This window comes from Micromys minutus, assembly GCF_963924665.1.
Source record: "Micromys minutus genome assembly, chromosome: 2".
NCBI classification, from domain to species: Eukaryota; Metazoa; Chordata; class Mammalia; order Rodentia; family Muridae; genus Micromys; species Micromys minutus.
In genome coordinates this window covers 51,090,450-51,108,357 of record NC_137971.1, presented here as the reverse complement: position 1 = coordinate 51,108,357, position 17,908 = coordinate 51,090,450, and the positions used below count along the sequence as shown (strand labels likewise).

At 49.6% G+C, this 17,908-nt stretch overlaps 1 protein-coding gene across 1 annotated transcript; it reads right to left on the bottom strand.

Moving 5' to 3' along the window:
- Positions 1-215: 215 nt before the first annotated feature.
- On the bottom strand, positions 216-16,843 carry FERMT3 (FERM domain containing kindlin 3; the record flags this gene model as incomplete). The annotated part of the gene is made up of 15 exons (XM_080910808.1): positions 16,736-16,843; positions 16,126-16,302; positions 12,621-12,854; positions 12,340-12,459; positions 12,072-12,240; positions 11,860-11,962; positions 4,464-4,571; positions 4,164-4,298; positions 4,025-4,074; positions 3,817-3,941; positions 3,567-3,673; positions 3,207-3,446; positions 2,801-2,925; positions 515-656; positions 216-395 (listed from the first exon to the last, which is right to left on the bottom strand). Exons 2-15 carry the CDS (start codon positions 16,283-16,285, stop codon positions 216-218), a joined length of 1,998 nt encoding a protein of 665 aa, XP_080766934.1. The 5' UTR covers positions 16,286-16,302; positions 16,736-16,843.
- Positions 16,844-17,908: the final 1,065 nt, after the last annotated feature.

Sequence of the window (17,908 nt, the reverse complement as noted above, 5' to 3'; positions counted from 1 at the left end):
GCTTCTGCCAAGAGGGCAAGAGGAGGAGCTCTGTGTGGCTCAGGGCCCATCATCCCTAGGCTGGGTGGTAGCATCTACCCCAGCGGGGGCCCTGGCCTGCCTGGTGACAAGTGAGGGTACCCAGCGGGGTACATGCTGGGAGCAAGGAGCAGTGAGTTCAGGTGGGTGTGGCCTTGGGAGGGTCTCTGAGGTGGTGCGTAGAGCAGGGGCTGCCCTTAGAAGGCCTCATGGCCTCCTGTAAGCTGCAAAAACAGATCCTCATCCAGCTCCTCCCCTCGGGCCCGCTCTCGAGTGGACAGGAAAATGTAGCCCCCGATGTACTCATGCACGATGCGGCAGCTAGCAGACACACAGCTGAAGGCCACATTGATGTGTTCATCAAACTCAATGGCCACCTGCAGGTGGATTGTCACAGGTCCAGTGGGCTGGGGCAACAAGCAGCAGCCTCTGCCCTGCCTTGGTTGGGTCTGAGCTGGCCACCTCCTGTCTCTGTCCCTGCCCTCCCTTGGCCTACCTGCCGTATGTCCCAGTTGACATTCCATTGCCGCATGTTGCTGAAGCGCCAGGTCTTGACCACGTCACCCACAGCCAGATCAATCCGGATCAGTCGGTTGTTGGCAATGCCCAGGATCTCATCTTTCCTGCTGCCCTTGAACCTGATTTCCAGGGAGAAAGAATATGAGTGGGAGCTGCACTGTATATGGCCCTGTAACCCATCCCGTGTGTACACTGCTGCAGGGACTTCAGGGTGGCGCACAGCCTCACCTGCCTGCCCCAGGTCTGCAGCTCTGTGGCTGCTCAGCCTGAGGCAGCCAGCCATTCAGCTTCTCTAAGCTTTAAGCTCCTATTTTGAAAAAACTGGCTTTATTCCTGGGCTTATGCTAGCCAGGCATGGTACTGTAGGTCTGTCATTCCAGCAAAGGGGCTGAGGCAGGAGTTCACATAAGATTTCCATATACGGTGAAAAAAGCTCTGTCTCAAAAACAGGAAGGGCTGGGATAATGCCTAGGCCAACAAAGCACCTGCCTTGCACATATAAAGACCCATAGGCACTTGTGATTCCTGAGGTTGTGAGCCAGCCAGCTCACCCTACTGTGAATTTCAGGCCAATATGAGATCTTTGTCTCAAGGGTAGACAGGGTGGGAGAGATTGCTCAGTAGAGAAACCTCTTGCCACACATGTGTGAAAATACAAATTAATGTATCTATAGTGTGCCTACAGCAAAATGGGAGGCAGAGACTGGAGAGTCTGGGGCCAGCTAGCCTGGAATACACAGTGATCAGTAAAAATTCTTATCTCAAGCAAGGTGGTAAGTAAAGGTTGACCTGAAAGCTGTCCTCTGGCCCCCATGTACACGATACAACATGTATGTGGGTACACACATACAGATTTAAAATAAGAACATTAAGAAAAAATATGGGGGGGTTGTGCTGGAGAGATGGCTCAGCTATTAAGAACACTGGCTGTTCTTGCAGAGAACCCCGGTTCAGTTCCCAGCACCCATATGGCAGTTCACAACCACCTGTAACTCTAGTTCCAGGTGTCTCCAAGGGCACCATGGACACACATGTGCACAGACATATACACATGCATATACTCATATACAAATAATTAAGGGCAAAGATAAAATAGGACCAGCAAGATGACTCAGCCACCTTTCAGCCTGATGGCCTGCGTTTATCCCCAGGACCCAGATGGTAGGAGAGAAGCAGGTTCCTGTAAGTTGTTCTCTGACCTCCACATGTGCACACACACAAAATAAATGCATTGGATAGAATAGAGGAGCTAGAGAGACAGCTCAGCTGTTAAGAACACTTGTAGAAGGGCTGAAGAGATGGCTTAAAAACATTAAAAACACTGACTGCTCTTCCAGAGGTCCTAAGTTCAAGTCCCAGCAACCACACGGTGACTCACAACCATCTGTAATGAGATCTGATGCCCTCTTCTGGTGTGCATGAAGACAACTACAGTGTACTCATTAAAAAAGAAGAAGAAGAAAGAAAAAAAACCTATAATCTATTAAAAAAAAAAAAAAAACACTTGCAGAAGACCCAGGTTTGGTTCCCAGCACCCACATGGTGGCTCATAACTCTAGTTCCAGGGGATCTGGTGCCTCTTCTGGCCTCTGTGGGCATTGTATGCAGGACATACATATACATATGCAGGGAAGTATTCATACACTAAACAACAGAAAGCATACACTAAAAACTAAACCTTTGTTTTCCAAAATGATTTCTCTGTGTATCCCCACTTGTTCTAGAACTCACTCTGTAGACCAGGCTGACCTCAAACTCAGAGATCCACCTGCCTCTGCCTCCCAAGAGCTGGGATTTAAGGTGTGCATGACCTGCTGGCAGAACTAAATCTTAAGATAAAAAGAAAAGTCAGTTGGGCAACACCTGAGGTTACCCTCAAACATACAAGTGCATCCAGCGAGGTGAGCAACAGAATAGCATTTGGCAACATTAGGCAAATAGCTCGTGTCTCGGAGTGATGACTGCATATCTCAGGGGCCTCCCCATAAGACCTTCTCATGGGAGCCATTCTGCAGGACAGCTGGCCAAGGCCCAGTGAGGGAAGGTTCCAGAACAGAGCTAGGATAGGCCCTGGGTCTTCTGCTTGCCTGGCATGGGCTCTCTCTTGGATATATCTATAACTGCACTTTGGAGAATACACAGAACCCCCAGGGAGAGGTACCACAGAGCAGGGGCCGTGTGCTCCATGCCCATTTGGTATATGAGCACACAGCATTTGGCAGCAAGTGAGAGCAGAGAGTGCCTGGCAGGATTGGAAACCTACCTGACCATCACATAGGAGATGCCAAAGTCAGGCAAGGATTGCCAGGCCTGGATGAAGCGCAGCTGGGCCTCCGTCAGTGAGAGTTGGGCCACATTCTGGTGAGCTTCCAGGATCCGGGGGGTGAGCTGTAGGGCCGATTTAGTAAGGGACTGACAGGGCTTCTCCGTATCCATAGCCCCTGATCCCCCCCATCTGTCTGTCCTGCTGACTGAAAGGACAGTACACTGGCCATTGTGTGCCAACAAAGTGCAGATGTGACTGAAGAAGGTCCTACAGTGGACCTGGATCCCTTCCAGAGAGGAGTGGGTACAAGGATTTCCCAAGAAAGAGTGTTCTGTTAGAGGAGCAGGGGTCAAGGGTGGCTAGGAAAATGTGGTGGTTCCCATTCCTACACTCCCTCAGGCACCTGCTTGGCCTTGAACTTTCGCTGAAATCGGGGAGCCACAAGGCCATAGGGGTTAAGGCCCTCAGCAGAGGCTTCAAGACCCTGAGGTTTGTTCCCTGAGCCTCCGTTGCTACCGCCTGCTCGCTGCAAGTTGAGGAAGGCCAGAATGGCCTGCACCTCGCTGGCATAGCTGCTATCCGCCATGGTGCGGCCCTTGGCGGCCAGTCGGCAGGCAGCCATCCACTGTGCATACTGCTGTTCCTGGAACAAGGACAGAGAGGGTGGTAAGCACTGGCCCTGTTTACTTTTACCCTGAGTGCAATTTCAGTCCTACCCCCTGCCTCTCTCATTCCTGTTCCCCCATTGGTCCAGCGTGCTCACATCCTGGCACCTCAGGTAGATCTCACTCATGCCCTCTGGTGAGGGTACCAACAGTTTGATGCAGAACTTCTGGCCAGAGACATTGACATCAGGGACTACCTCACAGCCTGCAAGAAAAAGGAGGTGGCTCTGTAAAAGGCACCTGTCTGAAAGCCAGCCTCACCTGCTACAGCTTCCTCAGGGTAGATAGTACCCACCCAGGTCTGAGGAGGAAAGAGGCTGAGAGCAGTTGCTACCCGAATTCCTTTACCCTTGAGGTTGAGCTGCTGGATAGGGTCCCCCGGTGCTTCATCTTGGCTCTTATAGTAGGACAGTGTGGTGTCCTTGAATACCACCCAGTGCTGGCGGTAGCCCTTCAGGGTCAGCTTCCGGGGCCTGGGGAGAGCCAGAAGCTTGTGAACCATGGCCTCCCTGCCTTCCCCCTCCTCCCCTCTCTTTAGGCAGGCCCTACACTTAACCGGAAGATTCGGAGATGGTCCTTGAGTTCTGGGATGGTGGTGAGGCTATCCTGGAGGAGGAGATAAGTCAGAGGGAGCCTTGGATCCCCTTCCAGGTCCCAACCCCAACCCGATTCCCAGGCCCAGGCCCCCTCCTCACCAGCATGTCTGAGGGTGCTGACCCCTTCAGCTTCACCTCCAGGTTGTTCAGGGCTGCATCCAGGTCATCCAGCCCCAGGTCCCCAGAGGCCAGCTCACCCACATCCCCACTCAGGGTCAGTTTGTTGATGTGGTACTAGGGACACATAGTTAGATCTGAGTCTGAGGCCCATCTGTCCCACAGAGCACCCATGAAGTCTACCCTGGGGGAGGAGAGAAGTCAGAGGGACTTCTTTGGAAACAGACTCACTTTTAGGAGCCCTTTTGATCCTGTACCCCATTACCCCTGGGCCCCAGGCACCTGTAGGGCAGCAAACACCATCATCTCTTCCTCGGTACAGTCGATTTCCTCAGTCAGTAAGTCCCAGCGGGCCTGCTCATACAGTTGGGTCAGTCGTACCGGGTCTGTCTGGAGCAGCAGGGGGAGGGGAGGCTCAGCTAGTCAGATGGCACCTGTCCTGGATAGGCCACGCTCGGACACATGGACAACATACCCCATCTCTACCTGCTGACCTGCCAGCTGCCTAGGCAGGCAGTGAGGCTCTCTAAAAATTTCTGTTCTAGTGCAACAAGCTACAGGCCAGCCTCCTGCTGAGAACAGACCAGTAGGGAGGAAGACCACCCCTGAATGAAGTGTTCCTAGAGTAGAAAGAAGTTTCCCCATGGGATAGCTCCCACAGGCCGTAGAAAAGCACTGCAGCATTTCTTCAGGATGGGACCTGCAGGGCAGAGTCCTGCATGGTGACCATGGGCCACCAAAGGGAAGGAGTGAAAAGCCTCTAGATTCAAGGGCAGGGACACTCCAACCCTACCAGGCCTGAGAGCAAATGAGAAGGGGGAGCCTCCCCCGCCGGATATCACCCAACCTTGGCACATCCTCTCCCACTGAGGCAGGACAAGACACCTCAGGGGAACAGGATCCAGAGGCAGGCAACATTCAATGTCAGCCCCATCTTCCTTGTCCAGATATTAGGGGACCAGGAGGAGGGGGCTGCAATCTGGATGTAAAGTGAATGAATAAATAAATTAATGAAAGAAAAAGAATAGTTAACAACACACACACTAACAAACAGGCAAAGAGAAGAGAGGCATCCTTGAATGAGCAAAGACCTTGTTTGGTTCGATCCCCATTGTGAAACTGAGCCTAGTGTGCTTGCTAGTAATCCAACTCTTTGGAAGGGGAAGCAGGAGGATCAACATCTGCAACTGAGGTAAGGCTGTCACACACACAAAAGCACAATGGCAGAACAGAATGGTTTCTCTAATCTTAAGGGAATCAAAAGGCAAGTGGGGTGTGGTGGCATGTGTCTAATCCCAGCGCTCGGGAGGCAGAAGCAGCTGGAGCTCTGTGAGTTTGAGTCCAGCCTGGTCTACTGAGTGAGTTCCAAGACAGCCAGGGACACACGAGAAACCCTGTTAAAATGCAAGAGAATTTAAGGCAACACAGAGTGGAGAAGTAGATTCAGGAACTCTCTCTCTCTCTCTCTCTCTCTCTCTCTCTCTCTCTCTCTCTGACAAATGATGCAAAGTGCATAGAACACACCAACAAATTAGCAAGGGAGAGAGCATAGACTCTGCCAAGAGTATCAGCAGAAATGGCACTGAGAGGCTATCCAAGTGGCTGATAGCTGAAAAAGAGCCATCAGTCACTGGGGAAGTGCGAGTCAAGGTCACAGGGAAAGTCAGACCGCTGGTTATCCAGGGTAGGTGTTGAGGACAAAAAATGGGTGCTAGAGAATTCTCTACAATAACTAGTTGGTTTAAAACTGGATGTTGGTGGGTTGTACTCCATGCACAATAATGACCAAAACCAAACTGTTGAAGGGAAGGTGGAGCTTGTGGCCTGCACACTACACAGGGATGCTGTGGGACAGTCTTCTGGTGTGGTGGCTGTGCTGTACAAGAAACCAGGTGCCACATGCTGCTGAGCCTAAGGCCACCAAAACTGTCTCCTGCTGTGAAGAGAGGAGGTTCCATCAGCCACGTCTGTGTGCCCTGAGTCCCAACTTTTCTCCTCTGAAATATACGAACAGTGTCCCAAGCTGTACATTTAGCCTCGCAGCTGTGGGCTCCAAACCCTGACTGACAATCATGGGGGGAAGGCTTATCCCTGTAATTCTGTAATTTGGGAGGTTGAGGCAGGAGGATTATCACAAGTTCCAGACCAGCCTGAGTGACAAAGTGAATTCTAGAATAGCCTCGGGTACAGAGTGAAACCATGTTGCTTTTGAGACAGGGTCTTACTAGGTAACCCTGGCTGTCCTAGAACCCACTGTTTAGTCCAAGATGGCTTTAAAACTCACAGAGATCCACCTGTGGTGATGCAGTCTTTAATGCCAGTTTTCAAACAGAATACTCAGAAAACAGAGGCAGAAAGATTTCTGTAAATTCAAACTTAGTTCTTCAGTCCTACCTCCACAGATATTTAAAAAAGTTTGACCCTACTAAGATTATATACATATATAATAACTACCATTATTATTATTGCTAGTTAGCTTTAGCCTCCCATATTTCTGAGATTCCACCACCAGGCCTGGTTTTCTTACCTTCTCTGAAAGTGGTACTAGGCTGGGTACTGGGAGGAAGGCCTGGGTTAGGATCTCCTGTGCAAACCCCAGCAGTGGGTCACAGTACGTGGGGAATGTCCAGGTAGTCCTCTGCAGCCTCTCATCACTATGGACAGTTAACTTTGTGTGTAGGTAGAGCTCAGTGGTGGAGGAACCCAGCCCTGCAGGCCCTGGGTTTAACCTATAACACCACATATGCTGCCTATTAGCTCCAAAGAAATTTGACCATGAAAGGAAACATGAACACAGCTATTGTGGGTTCTGCTAAGAACTCTGTTTACATGTTGCTATTTGTAGACATAGACATGTTTTCCTCAAACACTATAAACACCACTGGATTAGTAAGACTCTTAGAAATGTGTGTGCTGTGTGGAAGGGCAGAGAAGCCAGGACATCCGGTCTTCATCTTTCCGACAACCAGGAACTGTGTGTAAAACTGCAAGGTCATGGAATAGGGATCGGGGCTCAGTAGCACACACAGAAATCCCAGCTATCCAAGAGACTGAGGCAGGGGGATGGCTCTGGCCTAAGTTCAAGATTATCATAGGTAACATGTGAGATTCCACTGAAGTCAGGAGAGAAGGAAGGAAGGAGAAAAGTTAGAGAAAAAGATAGAGAAAGAGAACTTCATTATACAGAAGCTATGTTAGAGGCTCAAATTTAGCAGAATGGCAGAGAACTTGCTGAGCATACACCAGCTACAGGCTCCAGCTCCCTCACACACAGCAATAAACATGCTACATGCCTGTCAGCACACACAAGAGTAAATGTGGTACATGTCTGTCAGCACACACAGCAGTAAATATGGTACATGCCTGTCAGGTACAGCACTTGGGAGGCTAAAGCTGAAGGATTGCTTCTAGTTTGTAGCCAACCTAGACTGTAAGTGGGTTCCAGGACAGCGGACACTGTAGAAATCCTGTGACTATAAGACAAATTACAGGACTGGAGAAATGGCCGAATGGTTAAGAGAATTGGCTGCTCTTCTAAAGAACCCAGGTTCAATTCCCAACACCCACATAGCAACTCACAACTGTCTGTAACTCCAGTTCCAGAGGACCTAACACCCTGATACAGATATACATACAGGCAAAACACCACACAATACACAAGAAATAAATAAAAAGGGGCTGGAGAGATGACTCAGAGGTTAAGAGCACTGTCTGCTGTTCTTCATGAGTTCAATTCCCAGTCACTACATGGCGGCTCCCAACCATCTGTCATGGAATCTGATGCCCTCTTCTGGTGTGTCTGAAGACAGCCACAGTATGTGTATACAAAACAAACAAATACATCTTTAAAATAAATAGATAAATGAGAAAGAAAGTAAATACTAAAATAAAACCCTATATTGTTCAAATCTACCCTTTCCAGAGACTAGGAATCTGGGGTAAAGAGGAGTGAGGCGGAGAATGGCTTTGTTGCTAGTGTGGAGAGAACCTGTGGGGGTGGGAAAGTGTAGTTCCATCTTGGATGGGAGCACACTGCACAGAGCTGCCTGCTCCCCCAGAGATCAGGCAAGTGTAGTGGAGAAGCAGGGACATCCAAGTCACTGGGAGGCAGTAGTAGACTGAGCTGGAGACTAGCTCAGAGGAAAGGATGGGGCAGTGATAGCAGGCAGAGCCCACAGAAGGCAGGAGAAACCAAAGCCTCACAGCGCACAGGCACGAGACTGAGGCTGCCCCAGTCAGTCTACACTAGGACTGCAGCTGTAGCCAGACCTGGTTTCTCAGGACTTAACTCCATCCCTAAACAAGTACTTTTGTACTTGGTTTTTCTGCTGCTGTGGATCACTCCTGGGTCTTATATAGGTTAGGTGGCAATCGTACCTCTGGGATCCACCCCCTAGCCCTGTAAACAAGATTTTATAATACTGTGATGATTGGTCAATGTTGTCGAATTGACTACACTAGAAGTACCCAGAAGATGGACTTCTGGGTGTGTGGGTGGAAATTATTTTATGTTAATTGATATGGGAAGATCCACCTACTATAAGGGCGAGCCCCAGTCCCTGGGCAGGGGATCCTGGACTGTGTGAAATGTTTTGGAGCTGAGCACCAGGGGCACTCCTTCATTGCCCTCTTCCTAGCTGTGGGTGTGATGTGACCCCACTGCCTCACGCTCCTACCCTCACTCCCCTGAATTGGTGGATGGATGCCCTTTGAGCTGTGAGCCTGAATAAGCCCTCCCTTTTTTGAGTTGCTTTTGCCAGAGTATTTTATTCAACATCAGGGAATAAACTGAAGACAGATAATTAAAGAACCATTTTACAAATAGTCATAAACTCAGCATTCAGAAGGCAGAAGCAGTAGGGTTGTCCCTGAGTAACAAAATGACACTCTTCAATAAATGAATATGAGCTTGGGAAGTGGCTCAATGGTTGAAAACAGTAGGCACACAAGCCTGGTGTCCAGGTTTGCTATCCAGAACCTGTGTGGGAAAGCCATACGTGGTGACCCAACCTGTAACACCAGTGCTCCCACGGGCAGACAGGGGACAGAAACAGGCCTGGAAGCTTGAGGACAGCAACCTGGAGTACACAGTGTACAGAAACAACAAAGGAGACCCTGCCTCAGCAAGGTGGGAGGTGAGAATTGACGCCCAGGGCCGTCCTTGGACCTCCACACGCTTGTCTCAACATGTGCACATGTATGCTCACACAAAAAAATAAGTGATTTCAAAATAAGTCACAATTTTTAAAAAATATATTCCTTTCTAAAGAAGACAGAAGGGGGCTGGAGAGATGACTCAGCGATTAAGAGCACTGACTTCCAGAGGTCCTGAGTTCAATTCCCAGCAACTACATGGTGGTTCACAACCATCTGTAATGAGATCTGATGCCCTCTTCTGGTGTGTCTGAAGACAGCAACAGTGTACTCATTTATATATATAATAAATAAATAAATCTTAAGGAAAAAAAAAAACAAAAAAACAAAGGCAGAAACTCCAAAAACTAGAGAGAAGGAAGTACTTCCAATTCCTCTGAGTGTGGTAAGGATTGCTTAAAAACAGTCTTAAGATGTAAGGGGCTGGTGAGATAGCTCTGCAGTAAGAACACTGGCTGTTCTTCAGAGTAGCTGGGTTCAGTTCCCATGGCAGCTCAACTGTCTGTAACTCCAGTTCCAGAAAACCCAATGCTCTTTTCTGGACTACATGTGCACACACTTGACACAAAAACACAAAAACACATAAAGCAAAAATAAATCTTTATAAATATTTAGAATACCTATTGCTCTGGTTTGACTATTATGCATTTTATTACATGTACTGAGTTACTAAAATTTATGACATAAAGATTTACTGATCATATAAATGAGCTAATCAAATTAAATTCATTAAAAAGGCAGCAAGATAGTTCAGTGAGTAGGTCAGGGTACTTGCTACCAAGCCTGGAAATCTGAGTTTAAGCCCTGGGATTTACACAGTTGAAGGAGAGAACCACTGACCTCCACACATGCACTGTGTAGCACATAGGAACACACATTCTCTCTCTCTCTCTTACACACACACACATGCACACACACACTCAGAAATAGATAAAGAAATATGATTTTTAATTGTTTTAAAGATTCATTTATCTATTACGTACAAGTATACTGTTGCTGTCTTCAGACACACTAGAAGAGGGCATCAGATCCCATTACAGATGGTTGTGAGCCACCATGTAGTTGCTGGGAATTGAACTCAGGACCTCTGCAAGAGCAGTCAGTGCTCTTAACCACTGAGCCATCTCTCCAGCCCAAAATATGATTTTTAAAAAGAAGAAGAGACTGAGGGGATAGCTCAGATGTAGAATATTTGCCGTGCAAGCAGAATGACCAGAGTTCATATCCCCAGCACCCACGGAAACAGCCTATGATCTCAACACTCAAGGCAGAGATAGGCAGAACCTTGGGCCTTGCTAGCCACCAGGCCAGCTGAATCATGGGTTCTGGGTTCTGTGACAATGACAATGACCTCTGTCCTCATGAACATACAACAGACAGTGGAGGAGAGGAGAACCCAAAGCTAAGGAGCTGGGTGCTGCTGGGGCAAGAGAAGCACACACCCTGAGCCCATGGAGCACAGAAGCTGTGATAGTTCTTGAGGACGTGGCATTCACTATACCCACGCACAAATGAACAAGAAGGATGCTGGCCTGTAATCCCTGCCACTGGAGGGGCTAAGGCAGGAAGATTGAAAATTCAATGAGTTCAAGGCCAGACTCCATAACCTAGATAACTTACTAAGACCCTACCTCAAATTAAAAAAAAAAAAAAAATGGGGTAGAGAGATGGCTCAGCGGTAAAAATTACTCACTGTTCTATCCAGGTCTAGTTTCCAGCACCCACATGGTGGTTCACAACCCTCTGTATCTCCAGATCCAATACTGTTTCTGCTCTCCATTGATATCAGACACAAATGCTATGTAGACATGCAGCATACAGAAAAACACACTTATACAAAATAATATTAAAAATAATTTAAAGGACCTGGGATAGTAGCTCGGTAGTTGAGCCTTTATCTTGCAAATGGGAAATGCTAGGTTCGATCTTTATGACCAAAACAGTGTGGGTGGGATGCAACCATGGGACAGGCTGTGTGGGTAGCAGTGGCCCTTCCGTGCATGGATGTGTGTGGGAGGCACCAGGAGGTCTGGCTCAGAAGAGAGCACTGAGGGCCTGTGGACAGCTTGAGACAAAGTGCTCTGTAGACTACCATGTACGTGTTTGCAGCGAAGGGCCACGGCAGGAAGAGGAGCCTGTGGGGCCCTGGGCAGTCTGTGGAAGCAGAAGCTTTGATGGCAATGTTGCAAAGGAGAAAACAGATGGGGAGGCCTAGGAAAAGACACAGGACACCCTGCAAAGCTCCTTCCCACCTTCCAGGCCCTGTAGGCTCAGCCCTCCATCTCCACACCAGAGATCCACACTCACCAGCACCCACCACCGTCTCTGCCAATGACCCTAAGCAGGCAGGTCCTAAAGAAACCAGCACTGAGACTTGTCTCCATCTGCCTTGGCATTGGAGGCCTTGTGGTACATTGGTAGGAACAACACACAGAGGCACAGAAGAACATATGGTCAGACAAGCTGACCCCTAGAGTGGCTAACCTTCCAGAGCTGGACCCTCTAGTTCCAGAACCCGGCTCACCTTGGGATCCAGGTCAAAAAAGCTGTAGTACTTAAATCGCAGCCAAAGCACATCCCCTGCCTTGACACCTTGTTGCATGAGGCACCGAGATGAATCCAGCCACCTGGGTATGGCAGAAGCAGAGTCAGGGTACAGAGAAGGGCCTGGAAGCTCAAGGCAGAGTGTAGGCAAGCTAGGCCTTGGGTAGGGTGGACTAGGTGTGGGCCACACACCTGCTGTGGAGCTGGGTCTTGTCAGGCAGGGAGCTGGGTCTCGGCAGGCGCTGAAGCAGGAGAGGGTCAGGGGCTGGCTGCGGCCGGCTCAGCATGTGGTAACAAGCCTCAGTCTGGGCGCTGTCTGAGAAGTGTGCTGGCATGCCACGGAATAAGGTGGGTGCCACACCTGCAGGGCAGGTGGGATTCAATCAGGTCTGCCAGTGGACCAGACCTCACATGCCTCACTCCGTCCTGGCCTCAGCCCAGGCTAGCCATGCTCACTCACCGCCAGCTAGGACCACCCTTGTCAGGTCGTGCACCTCTTCCTCAGGCTCCTTCTCTTTCTTCTTCTTCTCCTTCTTTTCTGGAGCACGCAGCAGAGACAGCTCCTCTGGGTGCCTGATACCTGAAGGGAATAAGACCAAGGGTCTGCTAGGTCACCTTCCTACCTTCCCACATAGACAACTTGGAGAAGTCACAGTCCTTTGGTAAACTGGAGTACAGGCTATGGCAAGAAGGAGGTTATGTGGCTGGACCTGGGAAAGGGAAGAGGCCCCAGCTACTCACTGAGGAGGCGGCAGATGGCAGCCACAGTCTGGAAGAGGGGCTTGGAGAAGCTGGCACGAAGACGCAGCACCCGTCTGTTGGGCAGTCGCAGGATGACAGGTCGGTGCTGTGGCCCAAAGAAGAGGCGGGCATCTGCCAGAATCCCATACTTGTCCAACGTCCAATGTGTCTGTAGCAGCCACTGTCTCTTCTGCTCCCACCAAATGGCATGGTCAGACCAGTCCTGCTTGCGATCTGTGAGGACCCAAGGTGCCCATTGGCCTTCAAAGGCCCTGCCAAGCATTCTTTATTTCTGCTCTAGCACTGATGGCACAGGTGGGCCAGGTGGGTTGGCTCTAAAGTGATGTTGGAATGGCTATTTGCTAACTGACTCCTGCTGGCCTTCTGGGCTCAATTGTTTTATCACTTCCCTAGGGGAGCCCCCCAACCCAGAATATAGACACCCCAAGTCAATTACCTCATCCCTGTGTGTCTTAAGGAATGCTTGGTTCAATGCCCTTTATATATGTCTCTTTTTCTTTTTTTTTTGTATTTTGGGGGGCAGTGTTTCTCTGTGTAGACCTGGATGTACTGGAACTTGTCCTGTAGACTAGGCCAGCTTCAAACTCTGTATCTGTCTCTCTCTTTTTTAATATTTATTTATTATATATAAGTACATTGTAGCTAGCTGTCTTCAGACACACTGGAAGAGGGCATCAGATCTCATTACAGATGGTTGTAAGCCACCATCTAGTTGCTAGGAATTGAACTTAGGACCTTTGGAAGAGCAGTCAGTGCTCCCAATTGCTGAGCTGTCTCTCCAGCCCATGTATCTGCCTCTCTTGTGCTAGGATAAAGGTGCGCATCACCACACTCAGTGTCAATGTTTGCAGGTCTTCAGGGCCTTCAATATCCATTAGTTCCTACTTTGGTCAAGGTACTTAACCTTTCTAGCTTTAGCTTTCTAGTTTGTAAGATATAACAATCACAGCGACTCATGACTGCTAACCAGTGTATGCTACATGCAAGGTGTTGTGCAGTTTTGATACTGAAGAGAAACATTCAGTTAGAAATGTGAATGTGTCACTTGTCATCTAGCAAGAAACTGAGGTCATAAGAATGGATGACACAGGACGATGTCTCATCCTCCCCCTGAAGAAGTGTGAACACAGAAACAAATGGAGCAAAAACTACGCTGGGCACACAGTCTCCTGGAATTTGCCGAGACCCAATTTCTTGGCTTCTAGGTTCTTGTTTAGTTCTGTTTTCAGGCAGGGTTTGAAATGGCTGTGTAGCTGAGAACAGCCTTGATCCAGTTCCTCCTGTCTCCAGCTTCTAAATGCTGGGGTTACAGGTATATATCTGGGTGCTGCAGTGCTGACCATCAAGCCCAGGGCTTTTTGTATGTGAGAGAAGCCCTCCCTCCACCAGCTAAGTTTCTAGGCCTTTCTCTGGATCGCCCACTGGGTTTTTTGTTTGTTTTTGTTTTTTTCAAGACAGAACTTCTGTGTAGTAAACAGCCCTAGGCTTCCTCCCATGTGGACCAGGTTGGCCTGGAACTCACAGAGATTCTCCCTGCCTCTGCCTCTCGAGTGCTGGGATTAAAGGTATGCACTTCTACATTTGGGTTCCTCTTGGCCTTTTACTTTTAGGTTTTTTACACTTGAGGCAGGGTTTTCCATGTAGCCTCATATTCACTGTTTGGGACTGTCTCAATGCCTAGCAGCCTTTACTGTGGCTTTGTTCTCTTCAGGAGACTGCCTCATCTACACCTTTTCTCTTTTCCAGGGACTTAATCTAAAACCTCTCTCTCTACTCAGCCGTGCCCACTTCTAGGGACTGTGGTCTCTTTTTCATGGCATCAAATGCTATCTTCTGTTAGGATCTGCATGGCATGGGCCTCTCCACTTTAAGGGGCATAACTATTGCTTCCTTTATTCCAGACTCCTGTTCACCTACCTGGCCTTGTTGCCAGGGCTGTCCCACCTTCCAAATGTGTGGAAGCCACTGGGGCTGGATAGAGGAGCCCCTTCCTTCCCAGATCATCCATCCACCAAGGACTGAGACTCCAGCACCATGCTTTGTACTTCTAGTTCCACCTTGTGTTGATGTCAACGTCACTTCTAAATCCACCTTTCTCTGTCCTACCTGTTTGGCCTCTGGAGTCCTCATTATCACTCAGATGGCTTGCTTGGGTCTCCTTGGCTACAGACTGCCTTCCCTTCAAAGGAAGGGTCCTACAAAGGTCTGCCTTAACATAGCCCTGACCTTTGTTTCCACCTAGTTCCTCAAGAAGGCCTCAGGACCTCCCAGACCGGCAGGGCACCACCAGGGCTGCCTCCCATTTTGTCACAAAGCAGGCATCTTTACTGTCCAGGGGACACACCCCAAAGCCTCCTGTAGTCCTTGGAATCAAGGCTAGGTCTTCCTTACTGTAGAGGCCTCTCTGAAAATCTATTCTTCCTACTGCAGATCCCCCAGGAAGCTCTCAGCATGCTACCATGAGGAAGGTTGGCCTCACCACTGCCTGGCAGGGGAGGGTTGGAAATAATGCCCCTATTTCAGGGAGCTGAGATTCTGGAACTGAAGTGACTTGGGCCAAGGAACCTAGCAGTGGTACATGGTGAGGCAGGGTGTTCAGCCCTCTTGGGGCTCTTGCCCTAGACTCACTAACATTTCAAGTCCTTCTGTCATGACCCGTGTCAAGTCTCCAGCTTCATCTGCCATCAAGTTTCTGAGGGACTGTTTCCCACTTCTGCTTTTACAGCCTCTTTGGGCTCTGCTTTTGGCAGTTCCCTTCTCTGTCTCAGCCCTAATATTTGGCTATGTTGGGGCTTGTCCTGTCCAGAAACTCCAGTCTCTGTCTTGGACTGCATACACACAGAGGGTTGGCTGGGTCTAGAAAGCCTGCCTTCTATCCCTGTACCAATTCCAGAGGCCTAAGATCCAAGCTCATGGTGAGATGCCTTCAGACTCTGGCTATCGGGAGCCCATAGGATGTCTTCCGGCTCTAACTATCGGGACTTTCCTGCCATCCTCCCAGGAAGTGATAGCTCTCATTCTCTGCTGGTAAGGTTGATGAGAAGCCCCATGGGGCCTTCTGGGTGACTGATAGCGCCCCAGCCTACTCTGCTGTAACTTCCTGTGGGGGCAGGGCCTTTCACTCACTGTCAGCAGCCTGCCAAGTGGTTTGCTGGGGCGGAAATTTAGGAGAGTAGGCCTCAGGTCCCTAGGAACCTCCTAGCCATCCCTCAGACCTCAGAAACATAATAGGCTCCAGCAAAGGCAAAGATATACAGGGACCAGGTTGTCTGTCTCTTGGAGACTAGACAGAACCAGAAACTGGAGGAAGTTCGGAGAGGGGAAGTTGAAATATCTTCTTTGGAACCAAACAATTAAGCTGTTGCCTGAGTCACTATGACAAGGTTATCATGAGTGGAAAGGCAAGAATGGCCCAGAAGAGCCAGAGAGAGCGGTTGTGACTGCTTGTATACCAAACTGGATATAAAGGATCACAGGGACTCACTGATCTCCTCCACGATCTTCAGAAGCACCCCACCAATGTGCGACTCCCCCGTGACGCGGAGCTTGACAGACTGGGCCTCAGGGTCCTCTTCGCCCACAAACACCCTCAGCTCCCAGGAAGAGTCGATATAATCCCCAGAGGCTCTCTTCATCCCTGCCATGGCTGCGGCTGCTTCTGCTGAGGTGAGTAGACACTGGGACTTGGTGGGCTGCCTACAAATAAGCAGGAGCCCTGCAGTACCCTGGGTAGGTGGGTAGGCTTTGGGGGCATTGGTAGGTACAGAAATGATCCAGTCAATGGAAGACCCTCTCACTATTCTACGTGTTTGGGCTGAAGACAGCTTTTTAGAGCCCACGTCCCGCCAGCTCAGGTTTCACAGGTGGGAACACCAAGGCCCAACACTTACTGTATAGTACCCTACTAGATACTAGACAGGTCAACTCTCCTACTCTGCCAAGCCCACCCATCCCAAGTCCTGGTCCACAGCTCACAGCCAGTACTCTAACCCACAAAAGCCTCTGGGGTGGTGACAAGTGTGGCGCCAAGTGTGGCTGCTGTGCAGAGTGGCTGAGCAGGGAACAAGGGAGCCCCTTGTGGGTCTTTCACTTACCTAGCCTGCAAGGGGCTGCAGCTGCAGTTGGCAGTGGAACACCTGTTACCCTGGCCCCAGGCTGGCCTTGTCCTGCTCAGTTGGTTCCTTCAGGTCAGTTGTGGTGGCCTTATCATGAGAGTTCTATAAGTCCCTCCCTAGGGCGGGCTGTTGCTGGGTACAGGAAGCACACTGCCAGCACGTTCCACAGGGCCCTTACTTTTGTTACCACAGGAAATGAGGGAAGAACAGAGTTGGGGTGACACCACAAAGCTCTCTCTACCCCACCCCCAGGCACCCACTGGTTGCATCTCTAGCCTGCTGAGACTGCATACAGCCCTTTTCAATCTTTCCTACCCTCCCTCAAACAGGACTTGTTTCCAAACCTATCAGCCTTAAATCTGCCCAGTGACACATCAGGGCCTCTATCCCCAGCCAGTGCCTCTTTGCCTCTTATGAAACCAAGGTGATTTCCTCCAAGACCCCTTGTCTTGTCCCTTTAGAGGGCTCTGGTGGTTCAGCAGCCTCACGTCCACACCAGGCACTGAGATGCAAATTGTTCCAAGTACCAGGCTCTCCGTGCTGAGCAGAAATACAGCCTTTTCAAGGTTAATGACCTTGCCAGCAGCCTATCCTTCATGGAAGCAAGACATTTTTTCACACAGGGATTCTGTATAGCCTTGACTTTCCAGAACTCATTCTACACATTACACTGGCCCTGAACTCAGATCTTGCCTGCTGGGATTAAGGGTGTGTGCCATCTACCTGCCCCCCAGAGTAAGGGTTCTAAGTAGGGGAGGCTGCTCTGAGGAGTCCTGGAGGGTGAGGTAGTAGGCGGGACAGGAAGCCAGTATCGGCAAACGCAGGACTTAGTACAACTTGTTGCTGGCCTCAGCATCTTGCTAGCCCAGGAAGCAGTCTTTTGGGAGCAAATGAGGAACTTCAGTCAGTGTGGGAGGAATATAGTGGTGTGGCCCTCAAAATTAGAGCAGCAGAAGCTGCTCTCTCAGGAAGTCTGCTCTCTGATCCACTTTGGGTCTAGGTTAGGTTTAGTGTTTTCTGCACCCAGCAGGTTTACTCTAAGACTGTACTGCACAGAAGAGCACAAACAAACACTGATTGACCCAAAACTGATCAGCCTGCAGGTAGATGTCAGTTGTTGAACAACACTTCCACCTAGTGGCCACACAGACA